Genomic DNA, 16,377 nt, shown 5'->3' on the forward strand with positions numbered 1-16,377 from the left:
ATTTACTATGTTTATAGACTATGAGGGCCATATAGATTAATAGGGGATCTCCCCTAAAGAAGAGTTGCTCATTATAAACGCCTCGGCATCCATGTGACTTCCATCTACCCCTTCGGATAGTAAGCAAACTACCTAGAGGAGTCTGAGGCAGATCTCCGAGAATGGCAAAATGTGGCATACTGCTTGTATAGAAAGGCAAGATAGCTAATATTGTTAAATTGGTCCCTCTATTTCTGTACCTATTTTAAGTGCCTCCCATAGCACTGCCTAGGAAAAATGTTGCTGAATCACTAAGTAAAATTCTGGTAATTAATGTGCGACTGGATGGGGCCTTGGGTGGAAAGATCAGTCCAGATTTGTTGTGATATTTATAGTTTGCGTAGGTGATGATAGATATAGGTTTTTTTCAGCGCCAACAAGGAAAGAATGAAAATGTTGATGAGTATGTATCTGTGCTCAGATCATTAGCATTAACATGCAGGTTCAGCATCCGTCAAGAAGAATTCATACGAGATCAAATTATAATGCACACAAGTAATCCTAATATCCAGGACAAGCTTTGGGTTAATGGTGAATCTCCCCTTAAAGAAATTGTAGCCTTAGTTAAAAAAGCGAAACTCACGGGGGATGTGCAAAGGCAGTACTGGATGAGTGTAATAAAATCAAACTCATCAACAAATCTAATGTTAAAAAGTCAAATGAATAGCAATAAGAAATTTTATACATAGGAAGTCTATCAGAGGAAACAAAAATAAGGAAAAGAAAATGAGTGGAAAGTCTGGCAATGAAGTACAAATTACAAGAATATGTTATCGTTGTGGCTCTATTGAGCATGTTTCAAATTATAAGAAATGTCCTGCTAAATATATAAAATGTACTCTATGTGATCTCACTGGGCACTTTACAAAAGTATGTAGAAAGAAAAAGTTCAGGAGAAATAAAACAGTTAAACAGGTTTCAGGAGACACAGAAGGATATTCAGAGACTTCTGATTAATCAGATTCCTCTAATGTCAGTCATGTTTTCTGTATTGACTAGGATATAACAACACCTCGCCCGCTGCCATGATCCTGGATTTGGCCTGGTCTGAAGGTCGATCTGCCCCTGCGATGCTGCCTCTCGCCACAGCACGTTGGAGCGGAGTGCCCGAGCCTCATGAGTCGCAGTCGGAGGCGTCTGTTGCCAGTGGTGACTCCCTGAGGGCGCTACGGTCCTGGCTCGATGGCTTGAACCCCCCCTTTTCTGACTTCCTGACGCTGCGCAAGGGTGCTAATTGCCAGAGTACACATACCACCGGAGGTAACACGGAGGAGCTCACTGTCCTGGCGGCGACATCTGAACTCCGCAGGAGGGCCTGAAGGAGCGGCAATAGTGAAGAGGTAAGCGGAGGTCCCCTTCCATGAGAAACAATCACAGGGACCCGGCGAGGGGGAAGCTTTGGGGCGAGTCGGGGGTCACAAGAGGCACCAGGTGGACGGAGGGGGAGGATCTATTCCCACCAGGCCTGACCCCAAAATGGCTGCAAATCATGGCAGAGTTGCACGAAGGTGGGCCGGGCAAGGGCTGTGCCTGTCCCTAAAACAGCGCCCGGAGCGAGATTTAGTTGCTCACACCAGGATTCCCACAGCGCAAAAGAATAGCAATAGGACAGTTTTTTACACTTAGTCCTACGACAGCCTCACTCACACCGAGACAATTGCGTGGGGCAACAGCTGAATGCCCTACAACACTGGGTCTACACATTATATATGGCTGACCTTAAGATGGCTGTCCTGGCCTGTCCCCTGGAAGCATTGCTATCGAGCATATCAACCCTACAGTAAGTCTTAGGTCCCAATAACATCCGGGATGGGTGCTGCCAATTGATCTATGACGACGCCCCCCCTGGACTAAAACCTTGAACATTGTACTCACTTCGGAGCCGGATCAACATGGTCCATGCCTTGTGGAACTTTGATAGAACTTTCGATGGACCTTTGATGATGTCCCATGGGCAGATACTAAAACTGTTTGTACTTACCTCGGTGCATGAGCAACCTTGGCTGATGCCGGGTGGAGCTGTCATATGCAGCTATAGTGGAGTCTGGCCCTGGTTTCCCTCCCTCGGCCGTCACCTACCCAGCCGGTCACCTGACATTGTTTTCCTCATTTCCCAGTTGTGTTTCCTTCCCTCCCCTCCTCCTCCCTTCATGATTCATTGATTTAATTGATGTAACTATGTAACCTGTAACTCTGGGCGGATACCAATACTATTTGTACTTACCTCGGTGCATGAGCAACCTTGGCCGATGCCCAGTGGAGCTGTTACATGCAGCTATAGAGGAGTCTGGCCCTGGTTTCACCCCCTCGGCCGTCACCTACCCAGCTGGTCAACTGACATTGTTTTTCCTCGTTTCCCCGTTGTGTTTCCTTCCATCCCCCTCCTCCTCCCTCCGTGATTCTTTGATTTAATTGATGTAACTATGTAACCTGTAACTCACAGATCCTCATGTAAAGTGCTCTGATACCTCCGGGTCTAGCCAGTGCTATATAAAACTTTTCAAATCAAATAAAAAAAAATAATTGTGAATTGTCTAAGTAGTTCAGCTGGCACCTGGAAGGGGTATACACAAACACTGCAGATTGGCGCTCTTGTTTGAAATGCTGAATTCACTCTGGCAAGGGCCATCACGTTATTTCCTCAGAGGGAAGGAGGTGCCTGGGAGTTAAGTATTTGCAGAGAGAGTGATAAAATCCTTTACAGAATGCAAATCCCAATTGGCGATGTCAAAGGGACACAGACTGCATATTGTCAGCTATCATCCGGTGCAGCTAAAGGTAACAACAAGAAAATAGAAACTGTTTTACAAAGTAATGGATAGATTGGCAAAGGGGTACCTATGTGACTTTTAACTGTACACTAATAAGCAGGGTGAGAAAAAGAAACTAAAGAGAGAAACTCAATAACCTTTTTTTATTTAAATTGATCTGGATGAGAGCTGCTAAGTAAAAAATGGGTGTAAGGAGCCATAGTAAAAGATATTACTTGCTCTTAACTGCCTCAAGGTTTACAATTAGTGCTGGAGACACAAGGGGGATGAAGAACTTTATTCCACAGAATGTGGTCTTGTCTAGGAAACAACCCTTTCTGAATGAGAATGATAGCGAAGATGACAGACCTCGTAGGAGTGAGATTACCTATTGACTTTGGTGTCAAGCAATCCAAACTGGGATGGCCGAAGAGGAAGTGTAACACACAACTAGTATTTTGGCACTATGGAAAAAACAGATGTGATTTCATTTTTAGATGGAAAAATATGGTACACAATGAGTCCAGTGATAAACTTTCTATTCCTTAGAAGCTAATGGTGATGAACCTGTGAGAACTGTAAAAAAATATGACCACGGTGAAGCAAAGGTCCATGATTGTCATCCACAAAATTCCCGAGCTTCACTGGGGAAGTGGTGTTATTTCCATTGATCGCATTTACGGTGTAGTTGTAGGTGTGGGAGGGGAGGATTGTGTGGTATGAAATGTTTCTCCATGTGTCTTTAAAAACCAATACAAAGATGATGGCTGACGTGATACCTGACTGTACAGCTCCACAGAGGATTCTCCTTTAAGTTGGTGTCCTGTGAGATAAGTATTGTGTGAAGATTCAATGAAATAATAGGAAAGTGGCATCTGCATATCTTCGTCCTTCAATTGTGATTCATCATTTTTAGAGGCGAAATTGTCCTTATCCATTAAATACCTAAACAAACAGAATATTTATTTAGTGATGTACATCATTAGGACTGAGGAAACTAAATGTTGAAACGTAAACACAGAACATGATTTACCTGGCAAATCCTTCAAAGGACATTAATCCCTGCTGACGCATAACAACACTTGGCTCAAACTTCTGTGGAGGAAAGTAGGAAGATAAGCAGAATGAATGAAATAAAACTTGAACATACATCATAATTAAAATATCACAAAACATTGACCTAAACCAACAGAATGAAAGGGAACAACAATCAACAATGTTCACATTTTTAATCAGATTGATATTTCATATACGGAGGTAGAACGTTAAAAAGGAATTAAATATCGAAAAGAAAGAATCACTATATTAACATACATTATGAAAATAAATAAGAAGATGCTTCTGGCGAGGACGTTGGCTGGCAAACTAGATGGTGGGGACTGTTCGTACTAATTAATAAAGTTCCTTATTACATAAAAGTACACAACTATATAACTTGCCCTCATCGGTGCTGTAACTTTAAAGATTTATGAAGTGCTAGCTAAGCCTAAAGGACTGGCCATACAAAGCCTGCATTCTTGTTGAAAACATTTTTTTTAATTGTTTTCTACAAACTTATGGAGTTGATGTTTAAAATGAAAAAGTAATAAAAACGTATTAATGCTGCTCACTAAAGGTGGTGTACCTCTGTTGGCAAAAAAAAAAGAAAAAAATCAACCAAGCACAAAAATAATGAAAAAACCCCACATGAAATGAAAGCAGAGATATAAGCATAGATTGGCCCACCAGCCCGGACAAAAGACTACTTTTGTGCCATCTTTCACAATGAGAACCGGTGCTTGAAGTGGGATGATCCAATACCCATGCTGCATGCTGTGTTGGGAGGAAACAAAATGCGAATGACACTTGAACAGACCAATGAATGCCTATGTATACATATTTGTATTATTGTGATTTGTTTTGCAAAATATGAGTCTGGAAACACTTAAGTGTTTCTGGGCCAGGTGTACAAATTACAGGGCTTAACATCAAGACTTCAAAGGTATGTATCTGTATTATTCCACTCAGAGATTTATGTTCCAATCAGCAACCACAATATCATACTTATAACACATTAGGTACACATAAATTGGTTTCTTTGCCTTCGAAAAGCTAGTATAGTACAAATGTGACACAAATTGGAGTTAACTAACAAATCAATGCTTGTTTATGGCTTTCCTAAACTCTAAAGGTTTTCTTCAATCCTGACACTCACAGAAAATACATTTCAGAGTTTGGTGTGTCAAGAGATCTTCTGGCAAATTACTGGAGAAAAAGAAATGGAGAGATTTAGGACCCGAGTAGAGAGGCAAACTGTCAGATATGTGTTGAAATGTGTCCTCAATAAAGGAGGGTCCAAGATTGATAAAACGCTTTGTGTGCTAAATTAAGGCTTTAAACTGGATCATTTGACTAATTTGAGCCACCGAACAGAATGAGCTCATATTGAAAACATGGCTGGCTTTTTTTTCTCAGACTTAGTAGGATAGGGCCCTTGCAGCAGCATTTTGGATACATTGAAGAAACCTCAAACAAATTGTCAACAAACAAGGAAAGTAAAAGAAATAGAAGAATGAATTAGGGAATTTTGAGAAGGAAGAAACACATCTGTCACTGCAGAAATATGGGAGGAAAGGCATATGTCAATTTCCTAAGAGTAGGAATGCTACTGAAATATAAGAAATGCTATATTTCAATACCAAGTACATGTCCAGATATATAGACCAAGAACATCCAAACAAAATGTTGGTACTGCCCTCTTGCCTCAGCCTTCAAATTCACAAGTTATCACCTGTGAAGCACCCACTCAACAGTGAAGATCTTGTTCACACTACTGACAAGTGAAGGATGTGAGGGTACATTGAAACTATTTTGAAAAAGCAACCCTCAGACTTTCAAAAAGTGTTGTGAGGCTACAGCAATGGCACACTGCATGCTGTACACAGTTCCAAATAAAGAATGTCTGTATTTATTAGTTTGGTTGACATTTTTACTGATGCTACAGGAGTAAGTTTGTGGATCTCTTGGATGCTAAGAAAAAAAACAGACCTCCAGCACTACTGACGGTGGATGTTGTGAACCCTGATTTGAACAGTACAGGCTTCTAGGACTGCAATGGCAAATCCACCATATTCTACATTGTCAGAATCTATACAGTAATGCTTTGTAAATTGTGCAAGGGACAAAGTTAGCAAATTTACATTACTACTAGACTTTGTCCATTAAATGCTGTAGTAGCTGCCTTCGACAGCGCAAGCTAATGTCCCATCTGCTTTGAGCAACTGGTTTCTTGGCATCTGTTTAGCTGACAGAGATACAATGAAACAATTAGATTCAAATAAATTCCATTTTAATACGATCTCATTAGGTCCAAAAGCCACAAACTGCATCTTCAGGAAAGGTTTCCTTGTAGTATCCCACGTCCAAAACTTGATGAGGTGGTCAAGAATGAGAGACAGACGTGGATGAGTGAGAAAACTAAAGACTCTACACATCTGCCATCTCTTCCACAGTATTGAGAACTGCAGTACAGATACCAGAGCAAGTCTGGACTCAAGAGTTCAATGGAACATTTGCTAAATCATGGCCTAAAATTGCTAACTCACTGGTTTTAGACACAATAACCACGGCAACAGAACCCATTGTCTGTGCCTCAGTTAAGTCCAGCCCACTTGCAAGAATACTGGGCAAGCCTATGTAGGCAACATTGGTACTCAACGACATATAGTGGTTGTGTGTTTAGTTTAATTAGAGCCACAAGTGTGAGCACCAGGAGCCCAAGAGGGCTCAGTGGTAACTGTGGCATGAGGCACATGAACATTCCAGAGGAAGACAATCATGTGGAATTGGAGGCCATATCAACATCTCATATAGACATCTTCTTGGGTATATTTCACTTAAGGAGACATACATTTAGCACTGGCTTTGTCCAAGAAACCACTCAAGAACTTAACTAGACTGATTTTCAACACAGCAGAAGGCTCCTCCCTTATCCCTTGATCTCAGACCAGTTTGTGCAAGGTGATATTGAGGTATTACGATTCAGACCCAAGTAGTATTGCAAGACCACACTCTGAGACAAATCACAGGTCAGCTTTTTCACAGTCACCTCTTGCACAGAAAATGATTTCTCCTTGGTCTTCTTTAATGACGTCAAATTATTTTACTTGCCTCAGATCATCCCAATAATCTCAAAAGGGAAGGAATGGTTTTGTAAATCAGGAAGTCACAGGACCCATGAAACCCATGCAAATAAACACATCGCAAAAGTTACTGACCTTCGGTAACGATATATCTCCAAGAAACAGTAGTTAGTGTTAGATTCCTTACCTTAGAATATCCCCAGGCGTCAGGCTGGATCCGGAAAGTTTTCGTCAGCAGTACCCTTGCGCGTCGGTAGGCGTCGTCTGCGGCTCCGCATCCGTCGTCGGGATCGCTGGGATGACATCGGAGTACTTAGACGTTGTCCTCACGTGCTGACGTCAGTTCTGTACCTAGCTTTCCACGCCAGAAACGCAGAGCCATGCAAGAAACCGACACTGGTGCCATGAAACTAGGGCCCTCAAAGGGAGAAACCTTAACCCTAGATATCGGTTCGCAGAACGGGGAGGATGGGTGGGGCACTAAGGAATCGAACACTAACTACTGTTTCTTACAGATATATCGTTACCGAAGGTAAGTAACTTGTGCATCTGAAAGAAACAGGTTAGTGTTAGATTCCTTACCTTAGAATAGATACCCCAGCAATACCAACCCCGGTGGTGGGTCTGCGAACCAAGATCACACTAGAAAGTCCTGGAGAACAGAACTGCCGAAAAAGGCCTCTCTCCGGACTTGGCTGTCCAGGCAGTAGTGCCTAGCAAACGTGTGCAGCGTGGCCCACGTAGCTGCCTGACAGATGTCCTGCAAGGGGACTCCCCGACCTAGGGCAGTAGTAACCGCCATGGCCCGAGTGGAATGGGCGAGCAGCCCCACAGGAGGCTTCTTTTTCGCCAAGGAATATCAGACCTTGATGAACAAAACGACCCACCGAGAGATGGTCCACTTGTGCACCGCCCGTCCCTTCTTAGCGCCCACGTAACCAACAAAGGGCAAGGTGATGGACTGCCCGATATGAAAGGCTGTGATTACCTTGGGCAGGAAAGAAGGACGAGTCCTCAGGACAACTTTGTCTGGCTGGACAGAGAGGAAAGGAGGCTTAGAAGATAGAGCCTGGAGCTCACTCACTCTACTGGCAGAGGTGATGGCAACCAGGAATGCAGTTTTAAGAGTCAGAAGACGAAGAGGACAGTTATGAAGTGGCTCAAAGGGAGCGCACATCAGATAAGTCAGTACAAGGTTCAAGTCCCACTGAGGCATCACAAAGGGAAGAAGAGGAAACATGTGTGTGATGCCTTTCAAGAATCTATTTACAACAGGGGACTTGAAAAGAGAAGGCTGATCAGGAAGCCTTAAGGATTCTGAAATGGCCGAGAGGTAGCCTTTGACAGTGCCCAGAGCGGAGTCCTGCTGGGCAAGAGAAAGAAGAAAAAGGAGAACCTCTGAAAGGGGAGCAGAGAGTGGATCCACAGCACTTTGCTGTGCACCATGCCACAAATGTGTTCCACCTGCAGGTGTATACCGATTTTGTGGAGGGACGCCTGGCTGCCAGAATCACATCACAGACTTCAGGAGGCAAGTCAAATGGCTCAATCTCCACGCATGTAGGTGGAGACTGGACAGGTTCGGGTAGAGGACCGTCCCCTGCTGCTGCGACAGAAGGTCCTCCTGAAGAGGCAGACAAATCGGGGGATCGACTGACATGCTGAGTTGCTCGGGATACCAGTATCTTCGTGCCCAGTCCGGAGCTACAAGGATGACTTGGGCCCGGTCTAGCCTGATCTTCAGCACTCTGGGCAGAAGTGGCGCCGAGCGAGTGACGCCTTGAAAATTCCAACACGCAGAACTGATGACATTGCGCGTTCTCTTCGGTGGCGAATAGATCTAACCAAGGCTCTCCCCACTGCCGAAAGAGACCTTGCGCCACGTCCGAGTTCAGGAGCCATTTGTGATCCATTGTGCACCATCGGCAGAGTTCGTCTGTTGTGGCTTTCAGGGAACCTGCCAGGTGTTGAACCACCAGGGTGACGCCCTGGTGTTCCAGCCATGTCCAGAGGCGCAGAGCCTCCTGACAAAGGGTCCATGATCCCACCCCGCCTTGTTTGTTGCAGTACCACATGGCAGTGGTGTTGTCCGTGAACACCTGCACTACACTTCTCCGGACAGAGGGAAGGAATGCCTTCAGTGCAAGTCAGATCGCCCGCAGCTCCAGAAGGTTGATATGGAGCCGGGACTCCACCGGAGACCAGAGGCCTCTGATCTCCGCCTCTCCCATGTGGCCCCCCCATCCCAGGAGGGACGAATCCTTCACTACTACGTGCTCCGGTTGGGATAGGGAGAGGGATCTGCCACTGACCCAATCGCGGTTCATGAGCCACCACTGCAACTGACTCGCAGTGCCCTCCGAGATCAGGACATGGTCGGACAGGTTGCCCTGATGCTGTGCCCACTGAAACTTCAGGTCCCACTGCAGAGCCCGCATCCGCCACCTGGTGTGATGCACCAGAAAGATGCAGGAGGCCATCAGCCCCAGGAGCCGCAGCGTCAACCTGACCGAAACTCGGGATAAAGGCTGAAAGATTGGAATCAGAGCCTGAATATCCCGAACCCGCTGTTCGGGGGGATAAACCCGAAACTGCGCTGAGTCCAGAACTGCTCCGATGAAAAGGAGCTTCTGAGAGGGGCACAGGTGTGACTTCGGCACATTGATGGAGAACCCCAGCGAGTGCAGGAGGTGGGCCGTAGTCGGGAGGTGGGAAACAACTGCTTGGGGCGAGCCCTCCTTCAACAACAAGTCGTCGAAATAGGGGAAGACTGGAACCCCTGATCTGCGCAGATGAGTTGCGACCACCGCCATCACTTTCGTGAACACCCGAGGGTCGCTGGTAAGGCCGAAGGGGAGCACAGTAAACTGAAAGTGCTCGTGGCCTACCGTGAACCGCAAGTAGCGCCGGTGCGCCGGCAGGACGGGGATGTGGAAATATGCGTTCTGCAAGTCCAACGCTACCATCCATTCTCCAGGGTCTAGGGCAGCTAGGACCTAAGCTAATGTCAGCATCTTGAACTTCTCCTTCCGGAGGAAGCCGTTGACGCTCCGGAGGTCCAAGATAGGGCGTAGGCCTTCTTTGCCCTTCTTGGGTACCAGAAAGTAGTGGGAGTAGCAACCACGTCCTACTTCTCGCCCAGGAACACGCTCAATGGCCCCCTTGGGCAAGAGGGCCATAACTTCCTCCTGCAGAAGTTGCAAGTGATCCCCCGACATGCGGTGGCATTGCGGTGGCATGGCTGGAGGGGTCGCCTCCAAGGGGATTGAATAGTCCCTTCGGACGATTTGCAGCACCCACCCGTCCGACGTGATGGAGCGTCAGTGGAGGAGGTGATGGCGGACCCTGCCCCCCACTGGCGTCGAATGGGCCTGAAAGGTCAGACTAGGAAGGCTTTGAGGCAGACGCTGCAGGAGCGGATGTGGACTGACCTTGCCGTTGAGGCTGGGTCTGCGGCCTGTGGCTGGCAACACGTGTGGGGGGGTGCCCCTTCCTTGGCCACGAATGGGGCGAAAAGCAGAAGTTTGCTGGCACTGGCCCGACAGGCCCAAGGACTTGGCCGTAGCCCTGGAGCCCTTGAAACCCTCAAGCGCACTGTCTGCTTTGTCACCAAAGAGGCGACGGCCATCGAAGAGCATGTCCATGAGCGGGGCCTGGACATCGCTCGAGAAATTGGCTGACCTCAGCCAGGCGTGGCGGCGAACTGCCACAGTCGTGGAAATCGCCCTTCCCAGCGAGTCTGTGGTATCCAGTCCACACCTGATGGAATAACGCGCCGCATCCCGCCCTTCCGCAAGGGCTTGGGTGAACCGGGCCCGGGCCTCCTCCGGGCACTGGGGCAGTACGTCCGCAAACGTGTCCTACAAAGAGCGGGTAAAACGGCCCAAAAGGCAAGCGGTGTTAATAGACCGCAACCCCAAGCTCAATGAGAAGAACAGTTTCTTTCCAAACTGATCAAACCTTTTGGATTCCCGATCCGGGGGAGCGGTCGGGAATACGGTCTGGGACGTAGAAGCCTGGATCACCAGGCTCTCGGGGTGGGGTGCATGGAGCGAAAGCTAGGGTCGCTCTGTGCCGTTCCCGGACCAGGGCTGAAACTGGGGCGTCGTCGGAGGAGGACGGCGCCGGGAGCGACACCATGGGGGTCGGTGCCAGCGGAGGGGTCATAAGGTCAACTGGCGTCGACCGGGATCCAGATACGGATCCCCCGGGGGCTGGCGGCGTCGGGGCCCAAGTCGACGACGGCGCCGGGGCCGAAGCACCCTACGGGGCCGGAGCCACCGGCCTGCCTAGGCCCCAAGTTGGGTCTGCAGGGCCCGAAGGCGTGCCGGCAGGCCTCAACGGAGGGAAGTGAGTCCTTATGGCAATGAGGAAATCACGAATCTCCTCCGGTGTCGCTTGCAGGCCAGGGATGGGAGGATATGGGCCTGGAGGCGGCGCCTGCAGCTCTGACGGAGCCACGCGGGCGGTGTAGCCCGAACCCACAGCTGCGTCGCGCAAGCGGTGAGGGGAGTCAGAAGAGCGATGTCGCCTCTTCGACTTCTTTCTTGGAGCGCCTCGACTTACCGGAGTACTTGGAGCCCGACGAGTGCTGGCGATGACTCGACGGAGCCGACTGCCGGATCTCGAGTAGCTTGCGGGACCGCTCCAGCCTAGCTTTCGAAGTCAAGGCCCGGCAGTCGGGTCACCACTTGTCATCGTGGTCGGCCCCGAGGCAGTAGAGACACCGACAGTGGGTGTCGGTCACCGACATCATATTTCAACAAAAAAGGGGTGACCCTGTGTCCCTCAGAACCTGGGTATGCGTGATTAAAAACAAAATTGGTTCTGTCGGGTGAGCGCTAACATTGCTTTGAAAGAAGGCTGGAAAGCTCAAAACATACAAACAAAAAACCTCTCTCTGAGAAAAATGTATTTTATATGTTAAAAAACAGGGAACACAAAACACGGCAATTACTTCATTCCGTTTTCGGTTCAGCATTTAAAACATATTATTTGTGACTGTTGTGAACATAGTGATTAGTGCAAAGCATATAGTGACACTTATATACAAATATATACAAATGGGAGGGGGGAAGGGGTAATGTCTTTTGTTGGGGGGCCAGTATTCAAAAATTAGAATTCCAAGGAAGCAGATGGTTATTGTCCAAGTTCCTGGTGGTATCTTGGCCAAATAAGAGCGTCGACGTTTCGACCCTAAAGCGCCCCAATTGGTGGTCGCGGCGGGTCTCTATCAAGACAGGGGGTAGGACGGGTGAGTTTGGATTCACAAAGGAAGCTTGTCAGTCGACCCTCGGTTCTGCAATCTGGGATAGTTATGCTGGCGGTTCAGGCAGAGTCAGAGCGCCATCTGAGCTGTAACGTCGATGCCCTTATTTGGCCAAGATACCACCAGGAACTTGGACAATAACCATCTGCTTCCTTGGAATTCTAATTTTTGAATACTGGCCCCCCAACAAAAGACATTACCCCTTCCCCCCTCCCATTTGTATATATTTGTATATAAGTGTCACTATATGCTTTGCACTAATCACTATGTTCACAACAGTCACAAATAATATGGTTTAAATGCTGAACCGAAAACGGAATGAAGTAATTGCCGTGTTTTGTGTTCCCTGTTTTTTAACATATAAAATACGTTTTTCTCAGAGAGAGGTTTTTTATTTGTAGGTTTTGAGCTTTCCAGCCTTCTTTCAAAGCAATGTCAGCGTTCACCCGACAGAACCAATTTTGTTTTTAATCGGTCACCGACATCAGGCGGTGACAGGCGTCGCACGACTTGAAGCCAGGCATCCCTACGGCACCAGGACTCGAAGTCGACTAGAAAAAGAGATCCAAAATAGATCAAAAAGTTAGTCAAAAAATGACTAAGAGTACTGCTCTACCCGGATCTGCGCTAGCTGGCGCGGAATAAGGAAAAACTGATGTCAGCGCGCGAGGGCGGCGTCTAAGTACTCCGACGACGTCATCCCGCGATCACGACGTCGACGACGGATGCGGAGCCGCAGACGACGCCTACCGTCGCGCAAGGGTACTGATGACGAAAGCTGTCCGGATCCAGCCTGACGCCTGGGGATATTCTAAGGTAAGGAATCTAACACTAACCTGTTTCTTTCAGATATGTCTTTAAGTGAGTCTGGAATGTGTTTATGTTGACACAGGTCTACAATCCTTAATTTTTTCCTAGGCCACTGGTCGAAATTCAGATTGAGAAATCTGGACTGTGCTTCACCATAAAATGCATGGACTAATTTAAAAAAAAAAAAGGAAATCAGAATGGGGTAGGATGTTATACATACCTGGATAATACTTAGAACTTCATCATAGGTGTAGTGTTCTCCTTGGCAATTCATTAAAAAATCATTGAGCTGCTGGATTCCTATTCCAAATATGCCAAGGGACGTGCTTTCCACTCCAGTACCATTGGTTACAATACTAGCAGCAGCAATGGCATCGGATATCTGTCTTTGGTTGTCTGTCAGCTGCTGTTGACTCCGAATAAACAAACCCAAATCCGATATATTCCTGGTCAGCAGATCTAAAAAACAGTTTTTTATAAATTATTCTATCATTTGTGGCAAAGGCTACGGAACAAAGTCAATTCTTCAATCTCTGTAAAGGCTGAAATTAGAAACTGTTTCAAAAGAATGAATAAATCCATATGACTTTTTAAAGTCTTCACAATAAAATGACATAACTTTTGACACACATTGGTAAAGAAGGAGCAGAGAACCAGTCATTCTGATGGCTGAGATTAAGAGCCTGTGGTTTAATAAGCTTTTGTATGTCATTTTGTTTACTTAAGACAATTGAGTGACATAGCGTCTATTTCCTCACTGGCACCATAATGTTAAAACACACTGGCAGAAAAATGTGGATTCTGTTTGGGAAACGTGCGCCACAACGTGCTTGCAGAGTGCCAATAGAAGCTGCTGTTTGGCTTATGTAAGCTCAGATAAGTATATAATGTAATTTAGATAATGAATAGACTAATTGGGACAATGTCAGTCTCCCTACTTCCTCAATGGCTCAAGTGAAAGATGTAGGCCTTAGGTCGCTCAACGTTCTTAGTGAAAATGCACGGATAGAGCCAGGCCTAAGAGCGAAGATCGACTTTCCTCATCCTCAACTGCATTGAACCACTGGAATACTTAGGCTGTCCCAACAACCAGTCGGTTAGACTTGGGTTAGCTCTTTCACGTTTAAGGAGTTAAAACATTTTTTACCCAACGGAGTTATCCACCACGTGAAGTACGCTACATATGGGAGCCTGCTCAGTTGCAATTCCCTCTAGACGGCCTTTATGAATGGGTTTGTGAGGACAGCAGGGCTTGTGTATTTTAAGGTCGAGGTGGTTATGGCTGGAGAATATAATTTATTTAAAATTAGGATTTTGGGCGCAGTGAAACTCATCTTTGTGGAATGCAGCTGAAAGCCTTCAAGTTTTGAGACAGAATATTAAAGTTTGGCTAGGGGATGGGGTGGCAATCTTTCACCCTGTGGTAACTTTTCTATTCAGATTTATAGAATGTTGTTTGTCCTAATATTATTGATGAGGGCGTATTTGGGACAATGCTCTAAAAAGCACTGCGCTCACAGACAAGTATTAAAATTTTACATACCTGGAGCTAAAGAAGTGGGGTTAAAACAGGCATAGCAGAGTCTTACTTGTCCAGTGAGGGCACACCTTGGGTACTTGGTTTAGTGCCCGCTGAGTTGTTTGGAACGCCTACACACAATGCACTGAAGCAGTCAGGTCATAAAAAGCTTAGGGATCTGATCCACTGTATTTTAGATGTAGTTGAGAGAAATCAAAAATGTAAGTATAACATCTAAATCAAAAAAGTGCCCTAGATATTTCATTTTGTGAGAGGCGAAATGAATGACACAATCCTGTCCTCTTTGACACCTAGAACCAAGATGTCTGGGTTCAAGCCACTAAAGAACAGGAACAATCCCTCTTTCTAGGAATAAATGTGATTGAAGCAATTTGTTACAATAGCCTAGTTTTTTAGCTTCCTCTGTAGAGAAGAAGGATCTTGGCCTTTCAGTGTGCATCTAAAATTACAGATGATTAAGTTCATTTATGTATGTTGTGGTCTCAATTTACAAATAGAAAAGGAGCAGATAAGACCTGCTTTTCGACTCTTAAATATTGCCATGCCATTCGTCCTTTCAGTTTTATTCAATGGCTTCTCAGTCAGTCGGGACCACCTTAAAGATGTAGAATCATGTACGTCATGGTGTCCATTTTTAAGCCATATGTTGTATCTATATTCCAGTGTTCTAATGCTGCCACAGATTCTCTGCTACCCTAGATAAAGAATGGATGGTCATGCCTTCTCTGCTGCTTCCCTATTTTTTGGATCTGTCACTGGCCGACCTTCCTGAAATTGTGAAGACCTTGTTTATTTCGTACTATTTAGCAGTCTAATATAAGTTTGAATTGGTTCTGCCTTGACTTCCTTATACCACCAAGAAACCCTACACGTGCTAGATTGGTACAGAAATCAAATTTAACATACCAAAACAAAAACCAGGGCTTCCAACTGTGTGCTATAGATTACAGTTTTCTTGAAGAATTTGGATACCCCTATTCTGATTTGTTGGCTCACTTAGATCCACTCCCAGGCTGTCTATGTGATTCCTAGCTACTCACTTTGTCACCTAGGGAGTACGTTTCACAAGTGTATTTCACAAGTGTAATTGCACACAACATGTTGCAATAGGCCTCCCAATTAATTATAGAAGTTCCTTTTACTCATATTTCAGATGTATAAGTAGTCTAGCACTTGCTCGGCCAGTATTGGAAATCTCGACACATGTTTCATGGTTGTTGCTGCTCATCAGAATACAGTTTCCTTTAATTCAGCAGCACTTCCAAGATATTTTAAGCATCTCTCATTAAATATAAAACAAAGCTTCAGTGAGTTCCATTTGCTCAGACAACCATTTGACCACCCTCATTCTCAACATTTCACAGGTGTGATTCACACACTAAACATTCTGCAGAAGTATTCCAAAGGCAACTGCACTAGTCATCAGAGGCATTATGGCAGATGCAGTTCAATTAGTGTATGCTACTCACATTGCCAGTACTGTTACTCATTGGGTGTGGGACCCAATATAACTGCTCATCTCTAATCTGTGCCAGGCTGTCCCTGTTCCTTAAAGTAGATCTGAAGTCTGAGTTGTAGTGATATAGTAGATAATATTGTTCCGCACGTTTATTGTCTTGTTCATTCCTTTTCTAGGACTGCTGCAGTGACAGTGTTGAGATGTGCAGTAAATGACTTTTACCTCCTTACGATCAGCAGATAGACTCTTCATAAAGGGGATGATAATCACATACTTTATGAGACAAGAAACTCTGCCCTAAGGGACAGATGCATGCAAAGCTTATGAAAAATATAAAGTGCCATACTTCGTAACTGTGTGGCCACAGGTATACAGCTTGATTTGGGGAT

General features: G+C 45.8%; 1 protein-coding gene across 3 annotated transcripts in view; it reads right to left on the reverse strand.

Annotated features, from left to right (window-relative positions):
* The window catches only part of PLCE1 (phospholipase C epsilon 1), a 1,554,148-nt gene that overhangs the window by 473,020 nt on the left and 1,064,751 nt on the right, over positions 1–16,377 (reverse strand). For all 3 annotated transcript variants that reach the window (XM_078643386.1, XM_078643388.1, XM_078643387.1), the window contains exons 14-16: positions 13,210–13,448; positions 3,823–3,884; positions 3,569–3,734 (exon numbers count right to left, since the gene is read on the reverse strand). In XM_078643386.1, coding sequence (XP_078499512.1) covers positions 3,569–3,734; positions 3,823–3,884; positions 13,210–13,448 — 467 coding nt within the window. The remainder of the gene's footprint in view (positions 1–3,568; positions 3,735–3,822; positions 3,885–13,209; positions 13,449–16,377) is intronic.

This window comes from Lissotriton helveticus, chromosome 5_1 (assembly GCF_964261635.1).
Source record: "Lissotriton helveticus chromosome 5_1, aLisHel1.1, whole genome shotgun sequence".
NCBI classification, from domain to species: Eukaryota; Metazoa; Chordata; class Amphibia; order Caudata; family Salamandridae; genus Lissotriton; species Lissotriton helveticus.